We start from the raw sequence: 21,109 nt of genomic DNA, 5'->3' as shown, positions 1-21,109 counted from the left end.
ATGAGTTGTCCATCGGCTACAGGCTGCATCAGAACAGGGCGGGGGTCTGCTTGCAATGTCCTTGGTTGGTGCAACAGTTTGTGCAAGCCCTCCTCTGTCTTTTTTTTAAATTAAGGTTTATTTTCTTTCTTTCTTTTTTAAAGAATTTACTACAAGTTCACCTGCTCGCCAGAAGAGGGCATCAGATCACATTCTTAGATGGTTGTGAGCCACCACGTGGTTGCTGGGGATTGAACTCAGGACCTCTGGAAGAGTAGTCAGTGCTCTTAACCTCTGAGCCATCTCTCCAGCCCTACCCTGTGCGTTTTAGAGAGGGAGTAAAGTTTTAGAGACTCACCAAAGGGAGATAAACTCATGTCAAATCCTTTGGGATACTGCGGATTGCTACTCTGATGGGGTGGGGGTGGAAGTGGGAGCGGGGCTTGAGAGTGGACTCCTGTCCTCATCCCTTGGCAGCCCCAGCGCCTGGATGCTGACTTGGTTCTGGAGGGGCATGGAGAAGGTCGTGCCACAGCCCGTCTGTAGCAGCAGCGGGGGCCAGAACCTGGCTGCTGGCGTGGGAGACCCAGATCAGGTACAAGGGCAGGTGGGAAAAGGGTCCGCAGGGGATTGTGGGACCTAGGGAAGCTTCTCCTTGGACTCTGTGTAATGCCTGTCTGTCTTTGCAGGGCGGAGCACAGATTTTGGGGCGCTGTGGCACTGGGGACCCAGGTAAGAGGAACAAATGAGGGTGGCCTTCCAGGGGTGGAAGCCTCTAAGGGGTTACTGGGGTGGGGCCTACATGGGGAGGATTTCCATGGGAAATCCTGAGAGTGGCTCCTCCACTGGCCTTGGGTGTCTCAGTGCTGCGCCACGCTGACCCAGGTTTCCAGGCAGGTACTTGCTCTTGATGACATTACACTTTCTCTTTCCTGCCCTTTTCCCTCCTTCCTTCCTTCGTTCCCTATTGACTTCCTGGATATTTTTCCAATCTATTAGTTTGTGGGGGTTTTGTTTGTTTGTTTGTTTTTTAGGTTTTTAGACACAGGCATTCTCTGTGTAGCCTTGGACTCAATTTGTAGACCAGGCTGACCTCAAACTCACAGTGATCCACCTGTCCCTGCCTCCAGAGTGCTGGGATCACAGCTGTGTGCCACCATGCCCTGCTTGTTGGTTTTTTTTTTTTTTTTTTTAACTGATACATAAAACATAACACTGTACATTTTAGTGGCTACCTGTGGTGTTTCGTTAGTCAAATGCTTTTGTAATCTGGCTAAACCCTATTTCCTCAGACAATTCTCTTCCTGGGGAAAATAGCTAGTCTTTTCTCTAGACTTTGAGATATGCAGTGTTCAGTTGCTGTCGGATCTATGCAGCCAGGACTTCTGAAGAGCTCTATGTGCCGTTTTGTACCCACTGAACAACCTGTCCTCATCTTGACTCCTGCCCTTTATTTTCTGGCTCTGTAGGATCTGCAGATGGCTCAGATGAAGCTTCCAGGACTCAAGACACTGAGTAAGTCCTTGTCAGCAAGGGCCACTGTTGTCTGTAGTAGGCTAAGCAGTGTGCACAGAGCTGAGAGCAGGGACTGTTGCCACCTCCTGTGTGGCCTGAAGCATATCTCTTTCCTCTTTTCACCCCCACTTTCTTTCTTTCTTAAAGATTATTTATTTATTACATATACAGTGCCCTGCTTGCATGTACTCCTGCATACCAGAGGAGGTCACAAAAGAAGAGACTTGATACCCTATGAGCATATACAGGGGGAGGAGGTCCCCCTCAGTCACAGTCATAGGGGAGGGGAGTAAGGGAAGGGAGGGAGGAATGGGAGGATCCAAGGGATGAGATAACAATTGAGATGTAATTTGAATAAATTAATAAAATATATTTTAAAAAACCATACCCCTCCCCAAAAAAAGAAGAAGAAGACAAGATCACAAAATCTCATTCTATATGGTTGTGAGCCACCATGTGGTTGCTGGGAATTGAACTCAGGACCTTTGGAAGAGTAGCCAGTGCCCTCAACCTCTGAGCCATTCTCTCCGGTCCCTCAACCTCACTTTTCTTATCTATATAATGGGGTAGTATTTTAGGCTGCCCACGTTTTTTTGCTGCTTGCTGGAGACTCTGCAGGGCCACCTCTGAGAAGGAAAGGGAGCATACATAAGCTCTGTGCAGACAGCCTTCTGGGAGCGTGGGGGCGACGTAGCATCTGAAGCATGCCTTGGACCACCATGGGGAATATACCAACTTGGTTGTCTCAGTCTCACAGCCTATGACTCCTAGAAACGTAGGATTTGATATGAAGTCCTATTGCCAATTATTAACTTTTCAGGTTGCCATGTCCCCAGTCGGTCTGAAGAACCATTTTGTGATTTCTGCAAGAAACCCAGACTCATGCCTTCCACCCAACCGCCCCCTTCCATTCACCCCTTCACTCGCTCATTCCTTGGACTGTTGGCTCCTTCCCCAGGTGTAGAAGGCTGGCCGGGCCTAGGTCCTAGTGGGCAGTCAAGCTAGCCCTGATGGATCTTATTTCAGGCCACCCTTGCTGACCACTGACCCTTCTGCAGGTCCAGCCTGTGGCTGCTCAGGTGGCTTGAGCAGAACCTGGAGAAAGTGCTGCCTCAGCCCCCTAAGCCCTCCCAAGTAAGTGATGGGTTGGGGCCCAGGGAGCTGCCCACTCCAGCAGGCCATGAACAATCCCCAACATCCTCTGGAGGGTAGATCTTTTCTTTGCAGTGTCCTTCATGGGAAGAGTGACTGTCTCGAGTCTGGGGACATTTCGGAGCAAGACAGGGCCACTGTATTAATTACTTTTCTTGGTGATGAGACAAAATTCCTGACAAAAGATGTCTAAAGAGTTTATATATTAGCTCATGGTTTAACATGGGTACCCATCCACCATGGGGTGGGGAACCATGGTAGCAGGTCACATTGCAGACAGAAGTGAATGATGGTGGGTCTGTCTGTCTGTATCTTTCTTAAACATTTTTTTTGTTGAGTCTGGGACCCCAACTCATGGCATGGTGCCACTCACGATCAGAGTGAGTCTCCCTCTACAGTTGAACCACTTTGGAAACACCCTAAAAGACCTGCCCAGAGGTGTGTCTCCTAGGTGATTCCGAATCAGGTTAACAAAGGAGATTAGTCATCATAGACCCCCCACCAGCACCAGGCACATGTGTATGCACTCATGTACACATGTGCAAGCACCTGTGATCAGGGCATAGCTGGTCAAAGTGGTGGTTGGGGTATATATGCAGGGCTGGCTTTGACCATGACCTGTCTCTGTCATCCAGGCTTGGAAAGCTGAACCTGAGGCTGCTGTCTTGGACCCAGGTACAGAGAAGGAGTGGGGGGCTTCCTAAGTGGTCACAGGGTAGGCTCCAGGGGGAACCTGAATACTGTGTGTGTGCGTGCATGTGTGTGTGTGTGTGGTTCCAGGGAAGTCTTAGCTCTTAGCCAGGCAAGGGGAGAGTTCAGGCCTTGCTAAGACACTGGAAGCACCTCCTTCGTCAGATATGGGACACCAGCAGCTTGAGTCAGCTGGATTTCACAAGCTTGGATGTGTCCCTTTCCGTTCCTGGGCTGTTGGATATTAGGGTGGTCCCCCAGCCGTGACATGGTCACCCAGCTGTGGCAATTATCCAAATCTGGCCCTTTATGCTCAGGAGGGGTTGAACGAAGCCCTGCCATGGGGTCTTTAGTTCTGGTTCTCCTACCATTCAGATCCTCCAGGACCCCCAATGGAGAGTGAGCCCATGGAGAACCCCCGCTCCCAGCCCAATCCTGGAACCCCAGAGCCTGAGGAGGAGCCAGCTGCAGAACCCCAGCCTGGCTTCCAAGCCTCTTCCCTGCCACCACTTGGGGACCCTGTCAGGTGAGCCCCCTAAAAGCCACACACACCTCCTACAAGGAGCAGGCTCAGTGCTTTGCTCAGTATGAATTTGCTAAGTCAGAAAACTTAGCACTTTCACTTGGGCGAAAACTCAAACTCCGGGCAAACCTCATCAGCATCTTCCTCCATCATCCAGGCGGGGGAGTGTGCTCGTCCTTTAAACATGTACCAAGTGCCCACCTGTAATCTCAGGAAGCCAAGGCAGCAGGAGGATCATAAGTTCAAGGCCAGCTTGGACTCTATAGCCGGGTCTTGTCTCCAAAAAAGGAACACACACACACACACACACACACACACACACACACACACACACACACACACACACCCCTACCTTTATCAAAAACAAATTGCATGCATTTTTTTTTCTTTTGGCTTTTCAAGACAGGGTTTCTCTGTGTAGACTTGGCTGTCCTGGACTCGCTTTGTAGACCAGGCTGGCCTCGAACTCACAGAGATCTGCCTGCCTCTGCCTCCCGAGTGCTGGGATTAAAGGTGTGCGCCACCACGCCCTGCTGCATGCATTCTTTTATATCTTTTTTTTTTTTTTCCCACTTAAAAAAAGAAGTCCCTCAGGATTTGGAGAGATGGCTCAGTAGTTAAGAGTGCTTTCTGTAGAAGCTCATTTCATGACCATGAGGGTCAGAATTCAGATCCCAGCACCCAAGTAAAAGTGGGCATGGTCCTGTGCAGGTCTATAAGTATAGCACTGAGGAAGGGGATGGAGACCGAGGGATTGCTTGCTGCCTGCCACCCTAGTTGAAAAGATGGGAGAGACTCTGCCTCAAAGGAACAAGGCAGAGAATGATGGGGGGGGGTACCTGCCACCTTTCTCTGGTCTCTGCATCCCTGCGTAGACATACACACCTATTCATATGCATAAACCACACACACATACATACAACATACTTATTAAAAAGTCCCTCAGAGGTAGTGTATCCTGTCCCCCTCCCCCAGAAAGGGGTTCTTTGTGTAGCCTTGGCTGTCCTGGACTCCCTTTGTAGACCAGGCTGGTCTCAAACTCAAAAGAGATCCGCCTGCGTCTGTCTCCTAGAGTGCTTGGATTACAGGTGTGCACCACTGTACCTGGCTTCAGAAATTGTTTTATACACCAATTCTACTTTATTCTTTCAATCACTGCAAAGAGCAATGTAATGCTTTGTTTATTTAACCACATAGGAGCACTTAGAATCATTTCACTATTTTTTTTTTTCCAAGACAGGGTTTCTCTGTGTAGTCCTGGCTGTCCTGGACTCATTTTGTAGACCAGGCTGGCCTTGAACTCATGGAGATCCACCTGCCTTTGCCTCCCGAGTGCATGTCACATTTTTCTTGCAACCAAAAACATGCTTTATTTGGTGATCAGGAGTAAATGGGTGGGGTTGTTGGACCAAAGGCGGCATGCATTTTAAAATCGGGATGGGTGCTTCCCAATGCTCAGACCCTGGCAGGCCATGAGGTGTGTGAGAGACTAGAAATGCATATCTGGAGTGAGGTGTAGATGAGAGCCGAGGTGAACTATCTTCTAGGGCTGCCTGGAAAAGATGGGGAGGGGAGGAAGGGGTTTTCAGAGTTAGAGACGTGGAGTTGGCTTGACCTGGCAGGCCTGTTATCTGCCCCAATTCCCCGCCCCAAGCCTTCTCGCCTGGATTCAGCTCATCTCTCCACTATAGGCTGATCGAGTGGCTCCTACACAGGCTGGAGATGGCCCTGCCACAGCCCGTGCTCCATGGGAAAGCCACGGAGCAGGTGAGTGGATGGCCAGGCAGAAGAGGGCCCGGCTGGGTAGTGGTGAGGGAGGGATCTCGGAAGCTCAGATAAGGGCTGGATAGTTGGCTTGTGTCCCTGGGGATGGGGACGCAGCAAGAAGGGAGCCATCAGTGGCGACTGAGCCTTGAAGCCTGCCTGCATGCACACATTTTCTCAGGCACTGCAGCCACAGTACTGGTCCACCAGTCAGGAGCTTACAGCCTAGGGACTTCTACAGGGATAGAGAAGCTCAGAGATAGAGCCTGCTGGAGCATCAAGGAAGGCTTGCTAGTGGAAGTGACGCCCATGAATGCACATGGATTCTGAGACCAGGAAAGTTCTAGGAAGAAGTGAGGGTCCCAGGAAGCCCACAGGCTCCATGAGTGTTCTTAAGGCCTGATTCTCTTTTCCTGGGAATGACTCACATCTCCATAGAAGCACCTAAAACGGGGAAATAGAAACCCTACTCTCAGTCTTGGCTATGTGATGTTGGCTCTGGTCCTCTGGGAACCCCACTTTATCCCCCTGAGAAATAGATGAACAATTCTGCTACCCCTCAGCCTTGGGGAAAAACACAGGAAAGAGCTCTGAAAGATGTATCAGCCAGAGAGAGGTGGGCCTGGACTGGTCCAGGGCCTCTGGGCCCCAACACCTCTGAGTAGGCACCTTGCTGCAGCTGTTTCAGGGCACCCTACCTTGTCTCATTGAGCCAAGAACTCTGTTCTTCCCTCACTGGCTCTAGGCCCAGCAGAGGTTTTTTTCTTTGTTTTCCTTGAGGTGAGCCAGGAGACAGCATACTGAGGCCACACCCAGTTCTATGTGCTCCTCCCCTCCTAGCTGGCTCAGTGCTGAGGGAGGCTGAGAAGAAGGTACTGGAAGCCAGGCTTTGCTTCATACCCTTCATCATGCTGCCTCTGAGGGTGCGGAGTGTGCTAGCTCCAGAAGTTTCCAAGCTGAAAAGGGGCTAGGGGGCAGGAACCAAGGCAGCAGGGGAAGCAGGCATAGCAGGGAAAAGATTTCCAGATGCTGGACAGAGAGGATTGCTTCATAGAGCAAGCAGAGAAGGGCTGTCCAGCCTGAGCAAAAGCTGGGAATGAGCTCTGGTCCCAGAGGGTGAAGGGACCAGAGCAGCCGGTAGCTTCAGCCTCAGGAGAGCAGGCTGGAACAGGGAGCTGAGGCAGTGGGGGTCCTTGGCAGGTTCTGGTGGGAAAAGGACATACAGGCTGTTGAGGGAGGGTGAGGGAGGTGAGACAGCCATGGCACGTCTACTCTTTTCTCCCCGTGTAGGAGCCTGGCTGCTCTGAGACGTGTGATGTGCAGACCAGTAAGTACCGCGCTCCTGGGCACCGTGTTCGTTTCAGGGAGGGCCGCTTGATATTCTTTGGTCTGAGGCACAGCTAGGGTCTCCTAACCTGGAGTCGAGAGAGCCCACTCCTGCTCAGCATCTCTGGATAGCAGGAATGGAACTGGTGGTTAGAATCTTTCCTCATTGGCTTCCAGCCTCTGTCAGGAAAACAAGCGTGAAACCTGGTCCACACCCCTTCCTGTTGGCAATTACCCAGAAGTGGGGACTGGACTCTGGAAGCTGGATGTGGGTTTGGTTGGGAAAGAATAAGGAGTGGGAAGTTCTTGGGAAACAGATTCTAGGGACTCCAGAGCTCTTGAGCCAGGATTCTCTCCCCCTGTGATGAGTTGGAAGGCATGTGAGACCATCATCGGAAGACAGAAGGCTGAGACCAGGCGGATAGTACCACTGGAAGTAGATAATATACTGAATAATATACTGCATTCACTCACCCATCCATCAAATAGCAATGGGCGGCATGCTGCCACCTGCTTCAGCCTGCTTCCGGTGAGCCAAGCGGCATTCAGGCTTGTGCACAATGTAGCCCCTGTATCACCCTAGATACAGGGTGTCCTAGGGTGAGGAGCAAGATTGTGTCCAATCCCAGCCCTATTGGACCATGGTCTCCAAGAGCATTCTGAAACTGAGTAATCCCTTTAGCCAGGGGCAGACAAGCAGCCCAGGCCTTGGAGGCGAGAGGGTTGACAGTAACAAGAATAACACTCAATAGGAAGAAGACATGTGGCCAGCTTCAAGGGGTGGGGCAAGCTCACTTTGTTCTGGGACGCCTGACCATCCTTGGATATACAGGAACTCATGTCTGTTAGAGCAGGCAAAGGCAACCCTTGGAGAACCAGAGGCACTGGTTTCAGTAAGTCAGGTATGTGTAGCAGACTAGGCACCATTTGGCCAGGCAGGGGATTCCTCAGTCAGCCTAAAGTTCAAAGGCCAAAATTTCCCAGGGCAGGGACCATCTATACACTGCAAAGGGCTCTGATGGGTGCTATGTCCTCTTGGCTCCCTGGAAGGATGTGGGAGTCTCAGGGGGGCTGCAATCAGGTTACCCCAAAGTTCCTGGAAAGGGCAGGTCTCTTCTGGTGGGCACCAGGCATGAGTGGGTACAGGCTCAGTACAAAGACCAGGAGTGTATGTAGGTTTGTCCCTGTGGCTGCTGTGACAAACATGTATAAGTCCACAGTTGAGGTGCTGCCAGGGTCCAGTCCTTTTGAGACTCTAGGAGGGGGCCCATCCTTGCAGCTTTTCTGACCACCTTAGGCCTCCTCAGCTTCTAACTGTCTTACTATCTGCTCCCTGTCCCTTCTGTTCATCTCCCCCCTGGATGGGTGTCTATTGCTGGTTAGAAGGAAGCCTCTTAAGCTCAGGAGGTTCTTGCTTTGAGATCCTGATGTCAACCATGTTCTCAAAGATCCTATTTCCAAATAAAGTAACATGTATGTAGAATAGGATAGGGCCCGGGCGTGTCTTTTTCAGGAGCACTGTTCAACACACTACATGGGGTGACTCAGGGTCAGGGGACACACATTCACTTCCTTTCTCCTCTCTGAACCCTAGCTTCTGCTTGGCCACTGAGATGCTTATCCGTCCATCCATCCATCCATCCATCCATCCATCCATCCATCCTCTGCTTGGCCACTCAGATGCTTGTCCATCCATTCTCTGTCTGTCCACTCAGGTGCCCACATTTCTGTCGCCTCCTTTGTTTCAGGGGTGACAGCAGCTGGAGGCCTCTGAAACAAGGGAGAGGGGACCTGGGGAGCCAATGGACAGATGGACGGATGGATGAAGGACAGAAGGATGCCTCAAGAGAAGACCTTTTAGGGGGCAGTTGCTGCTAATCTCCACCTTCCTTGAATAGTAACCCCCCTAGCCCTTTGTACTCCCAGGCAGGACAGGGGAGCCAGACTCATTAGATATAACCCCAGAGCTTTCTCTTGGGGCTCTTGGCCAGGGGGCCACACCCAGATCAAGGGCAAGAGCAGGGAGGACTTCCTGGTGGGAGACTATGGAAAGCCTTTTTGAGGCTTCATTGTCCAGTGTCTGAGCATGCTCACACAGGGGTTCCTGGCACCATCTACACTGCCACAGGACACGGTTTCCTTACAACTGATTCTCCCAAGGCCTGCCCTAGTTCTTTCTCCCAAGAGTCAGGAACCACCACTGGCTGTGACACTGTAGCTGACATTAAAGAGTGTGACTTTGCACCTCAAACCTGTGCCTGCGTGACATTCTTAGGACAAGTCTGAAAAGAGTCTTTACGTTTTATTTACTTAGGTCTTTGCTGTACATTCCAGGCTGGCTTCCAACTCTCCCTTCTCCTGCATCAGCCTCTGACTATTGGAACTGCGAGTATACCCCACAGCCCTGTAGTACTTAGGTACTAAAGAGAGGTGGGCTGAATAGGCATTGCCTGTGGGTTGTAGGATGGAGGAACTGGCCAGGGACCCTGAGGTCCCAGATGCCCCTAGATGTCTTTGTTTTGATTGATTTTGAAACAAAATTGTCCACCTTAAAAAAAAAATCAGCTTTTAAGCAGGGTGTGGTGACACATGCCATTAATCCCAGCACTTGTGAGGCAGAGACAGGTGGATCTCTGGGAGCGTGAGGCCAGGTCTACAAAGAGAGTTCGGACAGCCAGGGCTGTTACACAGAGAAACCCTGTCTTGAAAAACAACAACAGCGAAAATCAGCATTCAAGCTAGACATGGTGGCACACAGCTGTAGTCCTAGCACTTGGGAGGTAAAGGTAGGTAGATCTCTAAGTTCAAGACCAGTCTTGTCTATAAAGCAAGTTCCAGGATAGCCAGGGCTAAACAGAGAATCCCTGTCTCAAAAACAAAACAAAACAATAAATAAAATACAATAAAACCAGCTTTCCACAGAAGGGCTAGCAAGCCCTGTCAGAAACCGGATTGGTCTGGCTGTGGTGTGAGAAAGGTCTGTGCTCATGAGAAAAGTCTAAACAGCAGTTGTCACCTGCAGGCAGATGGCACTTGTCGCTTCACTCATATCCACCATCTGAGTTTGAGTTTGAGATACCCGATGCCTTGAGCTGGCAGCAAGAAAGGGCAACTTTGTAGAGAGAATAAAGCAGGAAATGTCTGGAGATGAGGGCAAGGGCCTGGGGAACCCTGGGTGGGGCAGCTAATTGGGATTCTATGTCCTTGGTGACAAAGCCAAAAGTAGAAGTTTAGCTAACCCTGCAGGGATGAGGCTCTAGACAGCAGGAAGCCCCTAGATGCGTTTGGGCAAGAACCAGCTTTACAAAAATCACTCTGGGGCTGAGCAAGACTTTAAGCCCAGGACCACATCTCATACGACCAGCCTCAATCACCTCCAGACTTCATGGCTGGGACCGTATCTTCGGAGCTATGTGTGGTGAGGGAGGGCCTATGCCTCAGAACAGAGTAGGTGAGAAGAGATGTAGCCTGGATTAGAGGGAAGTGGTGACATGAACCACACCTGCTAGAGAAGATAGCTTAAAGCCTGGGCCCTGGCTTACAGGAGACCTGGGGGCTAGAGTGTCTGGCCTGGTGAGAACCTATGTACCCAGACTCCCTGATGGCTGGCCTTGGAAACAAGAGTTCTTATGTCAGTGGTACAGCTGGCTGCCACTGGCTGGGGTCAGAATCTCATGTAGTGGCCCTGGAAGTAGACAGGTTGCTGACTGGAAGGTAGCATGTCCATGAAAGACTGCAGGGGTGAAATGTACACATGGGCTGAGCCAGCACTGGGCTCCTAGGGGAGCTGTGGAGAACAAGAAATAAACTATAACAGAGGGGCTGGAGCTGCTTCTACCAGGGGCCTGACATCCCCCTCCCCGACTCTGCCTCCCCCCGACACCATGGATAGATATATACCAGCCACACCCTATCCTTGCCTTTCTTGGTTGGTGACCGACCCAGAGGTGCAGCATCATTTATCTGTAAACAGAGACATTCCAAGGCACTCTGTAGGCCTGCTATTGAGATGAAGAGGGGAAATGCTCGTGAAGGGCCAACAACCCCCTGGATTCATTCTCAGAGCATCTAAAAAGAGTTCATAAGAAGCTGGCATGGTGATGCATGTCTTTAATCCCAGCTCTTGGGAGGCAGATGCAGGCAGATCTTTGTAAGTTTGAGACCAGCCTGGTCTATAAAGCAAGTCCAGGACAGCCAAGGCTACAGAAACCCTGTCTCAAAGAACAAAACAAAACAGAAAGAGGTGCATAAGAAAGGAAACAAGGATGGCACGGTGCACTGTGGGGTCAGTACCCTCTGGGGACCTGGTACTGGAAGATGCTCATGTGCATGTTTATTTCCTGGGGTGCAGCAACAGGGAAATAAGACCTGGCTCTGCTATTCCTGTGTGGCTTTGGATGTGTGGCTCCGCCTCTCTGAGCATGCTCTTTTCTCTGTAAAATATTCTCTTAGGTTGGGAATGTCCTCTCCCCTGGATTGTCCCCTGCTAGGTCTGGGTAGGACCCAGTGGCTAGTAAAAGAATGAGATTCACCTTTGCTCTGGGGGTCACAGTTGGAGGGGCTGCCTAGTCTAACCCCAGCGCTGTGTATGGGACAGGAGAAGCCAGGGTACCTGTAGAAACTGGGGCTAAGCCAAACGAGAAAGTGCTAAACCATATGCTGTATCCCATCTGTAGGACAGGAATTAAACATAAAACCGGAGAATAAAATGGGGAGAATGGTTCTTCCTACTTTAGAAAACTGATGTGAAGCTGGGCACGGTGGCACACTCCTGTAATCCCAACACTCGTGAGGCAGAGGCAGACAGATCTCTGTGAGTTCAAGGCCAGCCTGGTCTACAAAGAGAGTCCAGGATAGCCAAGGCTATACAAAGAAACCCTGTCTCAAAAAAAAAAAAAAAAGACAACAAGGTCCCCAGAAGCAGAAGCTGAGCTCACAGACACGCTGCGACCAAAAGATAGCACACAGGAAAAAGCAAGGAGCAGGCTTTCTCTGCACCCCTTGGGACAATCCAGGGCACCCCGTCCCTGGGGATGGTGAAGTATCTAGTCTGGGTCCTTTGACGTCAGCTGTGACACTGTGAAGAGAGAATATTCTTTCTGCTCTGAGCCAAACTTCTAAGAAAGAAAGGCCTGATAGGAAGCAAGCTCAGTCAGCTGTAACCAGAGTTTGATCCCAAGAACGGGAAGGTGGAGAGTCCTGGGAGGAGGATGGATGAGCGGCTGTGTTGTTTGAGCCTGCCCCTGGGGCATCGAGCTGGCCATTGTGGTCCTGTTGGTAACACAGCCAGCTAGCAGCCAAGACACTGCTGGGGGAAGACCGCTAGGATGGACCCCCAGGAGTCCGGAGCACAAGCTACCCTCCTCACCCCACAAATGGCTCCCTCCTCTTTATCCCCTGCAGTCCGCATCCTCCCCATGGAACAGGTGGAGCAGGATCTTGTCCTGGAGGAGGTGGACCCTTGCTGGGAGGACACCCAGCAGGAAGACAGTGCCAGCCTGCAGGACACGGAGGTGGCTCCGGTGTATGAAGAAGAGAGTGAAGCCATAGTGGAGATGCCCAGGTGGGGAAAACTAGAAGTCCTGGAAAAGGAGTCAGTGCTTGAGGAGGCACCAGGCATACAGGTGTGGTTCCTAAAGGGCATAAAAGGGCCCAGTGGGCCGGGCGTGGTGGCGCACGCCTTTAATCCCAGTACTTGGGAGGCAGAGGCAGGTGGATCGCTGTGAGTTCGAGGCCAGCCTGGTCTACAAAAGTGAATCCAGGACAGCCAGGACTATTACACAGAGAAACCCTGTCTCAAAAAACAAAAAACAAAACAAAACAAAACAAAAAAACCAAAACCAAAAACCAAAAACCAAACAAACAAACAAACAAAAAGGGCCCAGTGCAGGACCATGCCCGTCTCTCCACCCCAGTGCCTGCCCTTAGCCCCTGGGCACGTGGCTACCAGGCCCCACTTCAGAGGTAGTCTGGGGACAGATACGCATGGAACCCCCTGTTCTAGTTCAGTTCTGTTGCTGCGACGAAACACTCTGATCAAAAGCAACATAGGGAGGAAAGGGTTTATTTCTGCTTATACTTCCAGGTCATAGTTCATCACTGAGGGAAGTCAGTCAGGAACTTGAAGCAGAAACCATGGAGGACTGCTGTTTGCTGGATTGCTCCCCAGGCTTATGTTTAGGTAGCTTTTTATGCAGCGCAGGACTGCTTGCCCAGGGAATGGAACTGCCCGCAGTGGGCTGGGCCTACCTATGTAAGTTAGTAATCAACACAATCTCCCAGAGGCATACCCAGAGACCAGTCTGATATAGGCAGTTCTTCAGCTGAGGCATCTTCTCTCAGATGACTGTGTCAAGTTGACAATTAAGGTTAGCCAGGACAACTCCTCTCTGGTCAAAAGATGGCATATCACATGTACTTATCTGCCCTTTGTCATATTTGGTCAATAATATGCCTTGACGCTTTCCATAACTCACTAGATGGAAATCATCCTCATTGTTTTCACATAGTTGTATAGTATTCTGTTATATGAATATAGACTTATTTTTTGTTTGTTTGTTTGTTAGACAAGGTTTCACTGTGTAGTCTTGGCTGGCCTGGAACTCACTATGTAGAACAGGCTGGCCTTAAACTCACAGCAATCTGCCTGCCTCTGCCCCCCAAGTGCTGGATGGATTAAAGGTGTGTGTCCCTGAGCCCAGCTTCGAATAAATGTTTGTTTACTGTTCCAGTTGGCATTGTGAACCTGGGAGAGCAGGGCCTAAATGTGCGGCAAACTAAAGTCCCATGCAATAGCCAGCTTTGTTCAGAGCGTCAGACAGTTTATACTCTGTGGGTCAAGGAGAGTCACCGGAGTAAAGTGCACAGTCACAAGGACAAGCCGCATGTGGCAAAAACATAATTTTCAGTAGAGGCCTATAAACAAATCTCAATAGCCAGTTGTAATGACTAATCCAAAGCGAACTCACTCCTATCCGTTACACCTGGGAGGGGCAGGAAAGCGCATTCCAGATCAAGTCTGTGTTTTTGAAGAAATAGGCCGCACAACCCTTTTCTTTGTTTTCCTAGAGTTTTCTCACAAGCACTCAGGATTCCCTTTACATGACTGCATTCTTGGACCACGTTCGGACGCTCCACTGGTGACATTTAGTTTGTGTGTTAGTCAGCTCTCTGTTGTAATTAGATACTCAAGGCCACCAGCTTATAAAGAAAGGAGGTTTGTCTTAGCTCGCAGCTTTGGAAGTTCAGTCCATGGGGGGTAGCCCCATGGCTTTTGGGCCCGCGTTGAGGCACAGCAGGGAGGAGCAAAATGATCGACTTCATGTCAGAGAAGCATTATAAAGAGGGCTGACATGATGAGCAATTCTAGCTCCTGACCTGCATTGCTGAGAAATGCATAGGTGGAAAACTGAGGCTTACTGAAGCTCAGAGCTGCCCTGGAGTCACCATCAGGACAGTGTAGGAAGGCTGTGGCCAGAGAGAGCCTAGGGCTACTGGTATGGAGCACTTGGATGGAGCTTTGCTGGGAAATCCCAGGACACGTGTCAGAGATACGGTGAGGAGGGCCGGAGCATCTGTGGAGGGCTCACCCCTCTCCTCTGGTCCTGACTCAGGGAGCTGCCACAGATTCAAGAGGAAAGAGAAGAGGAGGAAGAGGAAGAGGAAGAGGAGGAGGAGGAGGAAGAGGAGGAGCCTATGTAAGTGACTTGTCTTGAGCGTTCCTGGGGTGGCGTGCTTTCTGTCTTTGTTCTGTGCTGAGCTGGTTAGGGTCCCCGTGGTGCTCAAACTGAACCCATTGCCTGATATTCCCTCTCCTACTTGCACAGGTACCCTCCTGTGAAATCTGGGGCTTGAGCCTGCTGTTTGCACTACTGCATCCCAGAGTTGAGAACAGGGCCTGGTGTACAGTAGGCACTAGATAAATGTAAAATTAATGGCATACATAGATACATTAGTGAACACATGCATTGAGCTCACAGCACTTCTCTCTTAACAGCAAAGCCCCTATGTATGCACGCACACACACATACATGTACACACACATATACACACACATACTCGGTCACACATGTACACACATGCAAATGTGTCCACAAATGTCCACACACCTATATATAAGTACACACATGCCCAAACACATACACACATATATACACACATGCACATGTGCACACACTCACTTATATGCACACACACACATACCCTAGTGATCCTGTCATGGCCTCTGACAGCGTGTACAGCTGCCCTGGATTTTGCTCTGTTGTCCTGTAACACTTGATTCCAATGCCCTCACAGCAGCCGCATTAAAGTCCACACAGCGACTTTCCAAATAAAGATTAAAAAATGGAAGGCAGCTTCCTGACCTGTAGCTGGAGACTTAGGGTAATATTTGACAGAACAGGGAGCCGTGGGCAGGGAGAAAGCTGGGAATGAGTGAGGAGAGGGCCAAGCACATGACCAGAAATGGGCAATGAGGAGAGGCTGAAGGACTTTACCAGTGAAGGCGCATGGGGCGCGAAGGACACACAGGCAGTGTTCAAAGCATGCTGTCCCCTAAGCAGGTTGTGACAGCCTTGAACCTGGATTCCCCAAAGTCACACGGAGCATAAGGTTTGTGAGCAGGAAGGTGGAACCGCTGACAACCCTGCTGGAGAGGTATAGACAGGGACAGCAGGAAGCAGCTGCTGTGTACCCAGGAAACCTATCTGTTCTCAGCTTGAACCTGTTGCCTCAGTGCCTGGATTTGCCATGTTACCCACTGTCACAACATCAGACCCAGACCCATAATCTTGAGATGGTCTCTCTGGCCAGAGTTTGAGGTCCTGGCAACACCCCAAGTGTTCTGAGCACAGCTTCATGCCAGGAATGGACCCATGCCTGTCAGCAGGGCTCCCTGGCATGTAGCTTCCCTCGCTAGTGCCCACCTCAGCCGGCAGCAGCCTTTGCAGAGGGGCCGCAGAGATGGTAGTCAGTGGGTGCCGTGGGGCCTCCCTGGTGTAGGGCCCATTGGTGACTAATGCTTTGCTCTCACTAAGGACTGCTTCATCTCCAGGCAAGAAACAGTTAACCATGAATCTGACATAAGAGGCGAGGTAAAATCCTATAGGGTAACATCAGTTCTCAGGGCGCTCTTACTCAGTTTACATTTTGTCTTCCCACATTTTTTCTCCTTGCCTACCTCCATTTTCTTCAATGCCTACTTCATCTCCTCTCCAGAGCTATCTATCTAGGGACTGGGGAGACAGATCTCCAGAACCCACATAGATGCCAAAGGACATGGTGGCCTGCCTGTAATTTAACCCTTGAAAGGTGGAAGTGAGATTCCCAGAGCAAGCTGGCTAGCCAGACTAGGCAGTTGGATTAGCTCTGGGTTCAATTGAGAGAGTCTCAAGGAATACAGTGGGAAGTGTCTCTCTGTGTAGCCTTGGCTGTCCTGGACTCACTTTGCAGACCAGGCTGGCCTTGAACTCACAGCGATCTGCCTGCCTCTGCTTCCCAAGGGCTGGGATTAAAGGCGTGCCCCAGCATGCCTGGCTTGCAAAAGTCTTTCTTTTGGGAAAACTAAGCATGTGCTGCCCACCTCTGCCCTTTGGGTCTTCTCCTCTTCCGTAGTGCAGCCGGTGTGTGCTCTGTCTGCATTCCACCCACCTCTGTACAGAGTGCTGGCTCTGGTTACTCCCCCACTGACCCCTGTGTGCCCGAAAAGTCTGGCATGTGCCCTGTTCTTGAACTGAAACACCTCCAAAGGCCAGTGGCCATATAGGCCCACAAAATGTTCACACAGGTATACATGTGTCTCCAGACATAGTGACATAGGCACACATGCATATGTGTATGACACACGCTGGCTATACACACTCACATACACATTTACACACATGCATCATCACACAGGCTCACATGTGTGTATAAATGTACCCATGTACATGTTGGCATGTGTCTACACAGACCAGATACCTCAGGCATACATACACCCTAAGTGGTTACCCATAGTTTTCAGGCCCCTGGACCCAGGGAGGAGCAGCACTCTGATGACAATCAGTGGTCCCAGGTACACACATGGAAGATGTGAAACTGGGGACAGGCAGGGCTGGGCTGTTACTGTCTGGGGAAGGATGCCCTTGGCCAGCCTTGCAGAGACACAGGTTACTGATGACGTGAAGGCCCTGGTAATGCAGCTGGTCACCTAGCAACCCTGTCTCTGCAGGCAAGAGCTCTGCTTTTCCTAGCAACCTTGGCCCATAGTCCCCACCTGCCCTCCCTGGAGCGTTCCTGCAGTTCCCTGCACAGCCCCTTGGTGTGGCTAGAACCAGGAAGGACCAGTGGCTCCATGCTGAGCCAATCGCAACATCACAGAAACTGTTGTCCTGGCTGAGCCAGGGCTCTTTCAGGCTCCACTCATATGCTCCAGCTCCAGGCTTGGTGTGACTGTCACAAGGCCCCAAGTTGACCTACTACAACATGGGCCTCCCTATCAGCAGAGCCCGAAAGATTCAAGTAGGTGACTGCTCCTGTTTCTGATCTCTTGTTCTCTCTTCCTTCTGAGCTGAAATTTCAGAGGAGGAACACACTGCTGAAGGTGACCTGCAGACCTGAACTTGGGGAGTGTGGCCCGTGGGGATGGGGTGGGGGGAGGAGGAGAGAAGACTGCTGAATGTAGAAGCCCGCATGGCCACATCTTAGTCCTTACTCTAGAAGTCAGGAGCCTGCTGGAAGCCTACCTCAGCACATCTCTAATCTTCTTCTTAGAGATTCCCTGGGACTTGGGAACTGTCTAGAAGTTAAAGGGAGCTACTGCTAGATAAGAGGGAGCCATGACAAGTCAGAACAATATGACTTTGGTAGAGGGACCCCTCAGCAGCTCTTGATAATGTGGACAGGGCCACCATTATGCCAGTAAATTGCTTTGCTAGCAGAGGTTGTTTATCAAAACATGTCTGCGGCGTCCTAACCTGCTGCCTAGGCTGCCTCTGGGGTTAGCTGTAAGAGTGACATAAGAGCTGCTACACACTGCTGAGACGGCAGGAATGGCAGGTCCCTCACTGAGCCCACTTTGCAGATGGGCACATCGAGGTTCAGAGCTGAGTTTTTGGCTGCTCTGCCAGGAAGTGCAAGGGTGAGCCTGGCTCCTTCACAGTGAAACACAGACAAAGCCAGCATCTCACTGTGTTTAGAGAGAAGAATCCAGAAGAATCCTGAGATAGCACCTGATATTCTTTTATTAAAAATTTTTAAAAATGTTATTTACTTATTATTTATAGAGTATTTTGCCCCCATGTTTGTCTGCATGCCAGAAGAGGGCACTAGATCTCATTATAGATAGTTGTCAGCCACCAGGTGGTTGCTGGGAATTGAATTCAGGACCTTTGGAAGAATAGACAGTGCTCTTAACCTCTGAGCCATCTCTCCAGCCTCGATACCTGATATTCTTATAGCTTTGCCATTTCAGGCTCCCTGACCGCAGGCAGCTGAAACTATCATGCAGGGCCCTGTTTGTTTGTTTGTCCGCTTGTTTGTTTTGACACCGGAATAGACAGAGGCCGCCTCAGGGTTCCAGGTAGGTTGCCCAAGGCCATGCTGGGAGGATCTGGACAAAGAGGCTTCTGGCTAGTGCTGGGTGCTGTTTTTTGGAAGAATCCACTCAGGCCCTCAGAGCAACTTCCGCTTATGGCAGGAGGCATAGCACCAAAATATGTGAAAGATCCAAGAGAATATTAGAATATTACTTTGAATGAACCTAGGGTCTTGTGCATGTTAGCCAAACTCTCTAACCTAAGAAACCTTTACTTTCTCTTTTTTTTATTAATTCATTCATATTACATCTCAATAGTTATCCCATCCCTTGTATTCTCCCATTCCTCCCTCCCTCCCACTTTCCCCCTACTCCCCTCCCCTATGACTGTGACTGAGGGGGACCTTCTCCCCCTGTATATGCTCATAGGGTATCAGGTCCCTTTACTTTCTCTTAAAAAAAAAAAAAAAAAAAAAAAAAAGAAGCCAGACCAAAAGAACTTTTAGACATAAGGAAACATTGCAAGCTATAAATTAACATTGTTCTTCATAAAATGCCATTAGGGTGTAATTTTAACATATTTTTAGTAGTAAAGAGACCCATGAAGGCTAATGTACCTGGTCAAAATCTGACATGAGGCAGTGGGCAGTGTAGACACTCGGGGTGGCTGCAGGGCATCGGAGCAAGTGCCTGCGTCTGGGCTCACCTTGTGAAGGCTGCGTGACCACATGCTGCCCGTGGGCCTCTCTGAGCCTGTGTTTTCTAAGATGAAATGCTTAAGCCATCTCACCACAGCCCTGGCAGGGGCTGTTAGGATAAGGAAGCAGAGAGAGATGAAGAGGGAGATGATGATGAGGTTGCAAAGAGGTCGGCGCAGGACTTGGGAGACACCCCGTGGCCGCTGCAGTGGCCGCGTGTTTGCAGGCTTGTTCACAATCTGTGGCGGCAGGCTTCCTATAGATTCCACTCCACCCTGTCCCAGCCCCTGATTGCCCACCCCGGGAATGCTGAGACACAGCCCTCTGGGTAGATATGACACCTTAGAACATCTGCTGTGAACCGACGAGACAGAGCTCTGAGGAGCAGGTGACGCTGTTAGGAGACAAGGCTTAGGTCTAACTACAAATGTCACATTAGAGTCTGGCCTTGGCAGTACGTGCCTGGGATCCCAACACCAGAGATGCTGAGACAGGAGGATCACAAGTTCTATCCCCAGGATGAGGTGGGTGGGTGTGGAGAGAGGTGTCGTGACCTGACCAAAACCACAAACCTTAACCCAAGGCCCTGTTGTTTCTTCGCCAGCCTTCGATACACGACAAGTTCTAGGCCAGCCTGGATGACATAGACCCTGGTTAAGCACACACACATATTATGCATGCACACATGCATGTGCACTCACAACACCTTAGCCTCTAGTTCTGAGTTATCATTCAAACATGGAGGTCACACACAGACATCTAGGGGCTCAATTCTATCTACAGGCTGAATCTTGAGTTTGTGTGTGTGTGTGTGTGTGTGTGTGTGTGTGTGTGTGTGTGTGTGTGTGTGTGTAGAAATGAGGGGCATGGGGTGTCTGAGATAGGTTCTTATGTAGTTCAGCATCAAACTTGCTATATGGCCAAGGCTCATCTTGAACTTCTGACTCCCCTGCCTCGATGTCCTGAGTCCTGGGATTGTCCTGCTCTTCTGGATAGATGTACACTAACATACATACACCAGGACATTCTACCTGAAAAACATGTTTCAGATTCCTGTGGAAAATGAAAAGATCTGATACCCCTGGTGCCTCTTTCCAAACAGAGTGGGGCCCCATTCACACGGGCAAGAGCTTTCCTGTTTGCCACAGTCTCCTCCCTGCCCCTCCCAAGACCTCCCTCACCCCTAGCCTTGCCATTCATGTAGACTTGCCACCTGGGCCAGGGGCATCAGAAGCCTTCAGTGTTGCGCTGTTGGCACTGAATTCATGGCGGAGAAACAAAGGCCTTGGGTTAAGGGTTGTGGCTTTGGTCAAGTCATGGTACCTCTCTCCACACTCACCCACCCCATACCAGGGATAGAACCCAGGACCTCTGACATGCTGGACAACTGCTCTACCACTGAGCTACATACACCCTAGCCCTTGATTTTCTTAACGTTTGTTTCCTTGCCTACAGCCAGTAAGATTTCCTTCAGACTTGGGGAAACCCAGAGTGGGCTTCATCCCAGAAATGCTCCTTTGAGCATCTTCTATGGTATCCTTTTTCTGGACCAATCCTCTCCCCATGTCTGAAGTCATCCTTGAGGCCCAGTGTATAAGCCTCTTTCCTTGGGGAAAGCCTCTTTCCTTGCATAGTTGTGGTCTTTACTTGGCAGTCCCTTGTCTCAGACAGTAGACGGTCAGTGTGGACGTGACGTAACCTCTGACACCTCTGGGCTCCCTGTACCTGGTCAGAGTTGGACTTCAACAGCATCTGGAAATGCCAACCTCCACTAACACTGGCTCTTTCCTCTGTCCCTTGGGTCACAGTGTCCTGCTGGATAGCTGTTTGGTGGTGCAGGCTGATGCGGACCAGTGCCAGCTAGACAGGACACAGCCACAGATAGAATCGCTCCAGGTACAGAGTTCCTAGCCCAGGCAACCTGGGGCCACTGATGAAGGGGCAGGAATG

The 21,109-nt window shown here is 50.5% G+C and overlaps 1 protein-coding gene across 1 annotated transcript in view; it reads left to right on the top strand.

Moving 5' to 3' along the window:
• Cngb1 (cyclic nucleotide gated channel subunit beta 1) overlaps positions 1 to 21,109 on the top strand; it is an 89,472-nt gene that overhangs the window by 31,838 nt on the left and 36,525 nt on the right. Inside the window, exons 5-15 of the mRNA XM_051169353.1 lie at positions 457 to 574; positions 669 to 711; positions 1,449 to 1,494; positions 2,553 to 2,628; positions 3,282 to 3,321; positions 3,712 to 3,862; positions 5,551 to 5,626; positions 6,914 to 6,950; positions 12,353 to 12,604; positions 15,511 to 15,559; positions 20,968 to 21,055. Coding sequence (XP_051025310.1) covers positions 457 to 574; positions 669 to 711; positions 1,449 to 1,494; positions 2,553 to 2,628; positions 3,282 to 3,321; positions 3,712 to 3,862; positions 5,551 to 5,626; positions 6,914 to 6,950; positions 12,353 to 12,604; positions 15,511 to 15,559; positions 20,968 to 21,055 — 976 coding nt within the window. The remainder of the gene's footprint in view (positions 1 to 456; positions 575 to 668; positions 712 to 1,448; positions 1,495 to 2,552; positions 2,629 to 3,281; positions 3,322 to 3,711; positions 3,863 to 5,550; positions 5,627 to 6,913; positions 6,951 to 12,352; positions 12,605 to 15,510; positions 15,560 to 20,967; positions 21,056 to 21,109) is intronic.

This window comes from Acomys russatus, chromosome 26, assembly GCF_903995435.1.
Source record: "Acomys russatus chromosome 26, mAcoRus1.1, whole genome shotgun sequence".
Taxonomy (NCBI): Eukaryota; Metazoa; Chordata; class Mammalia; order Rodentia; family Muridae; genus Acomys; species Acomys russatus.
This window is presented reverse-complemented; position numbering and strand designations above follow the sequence as displayed.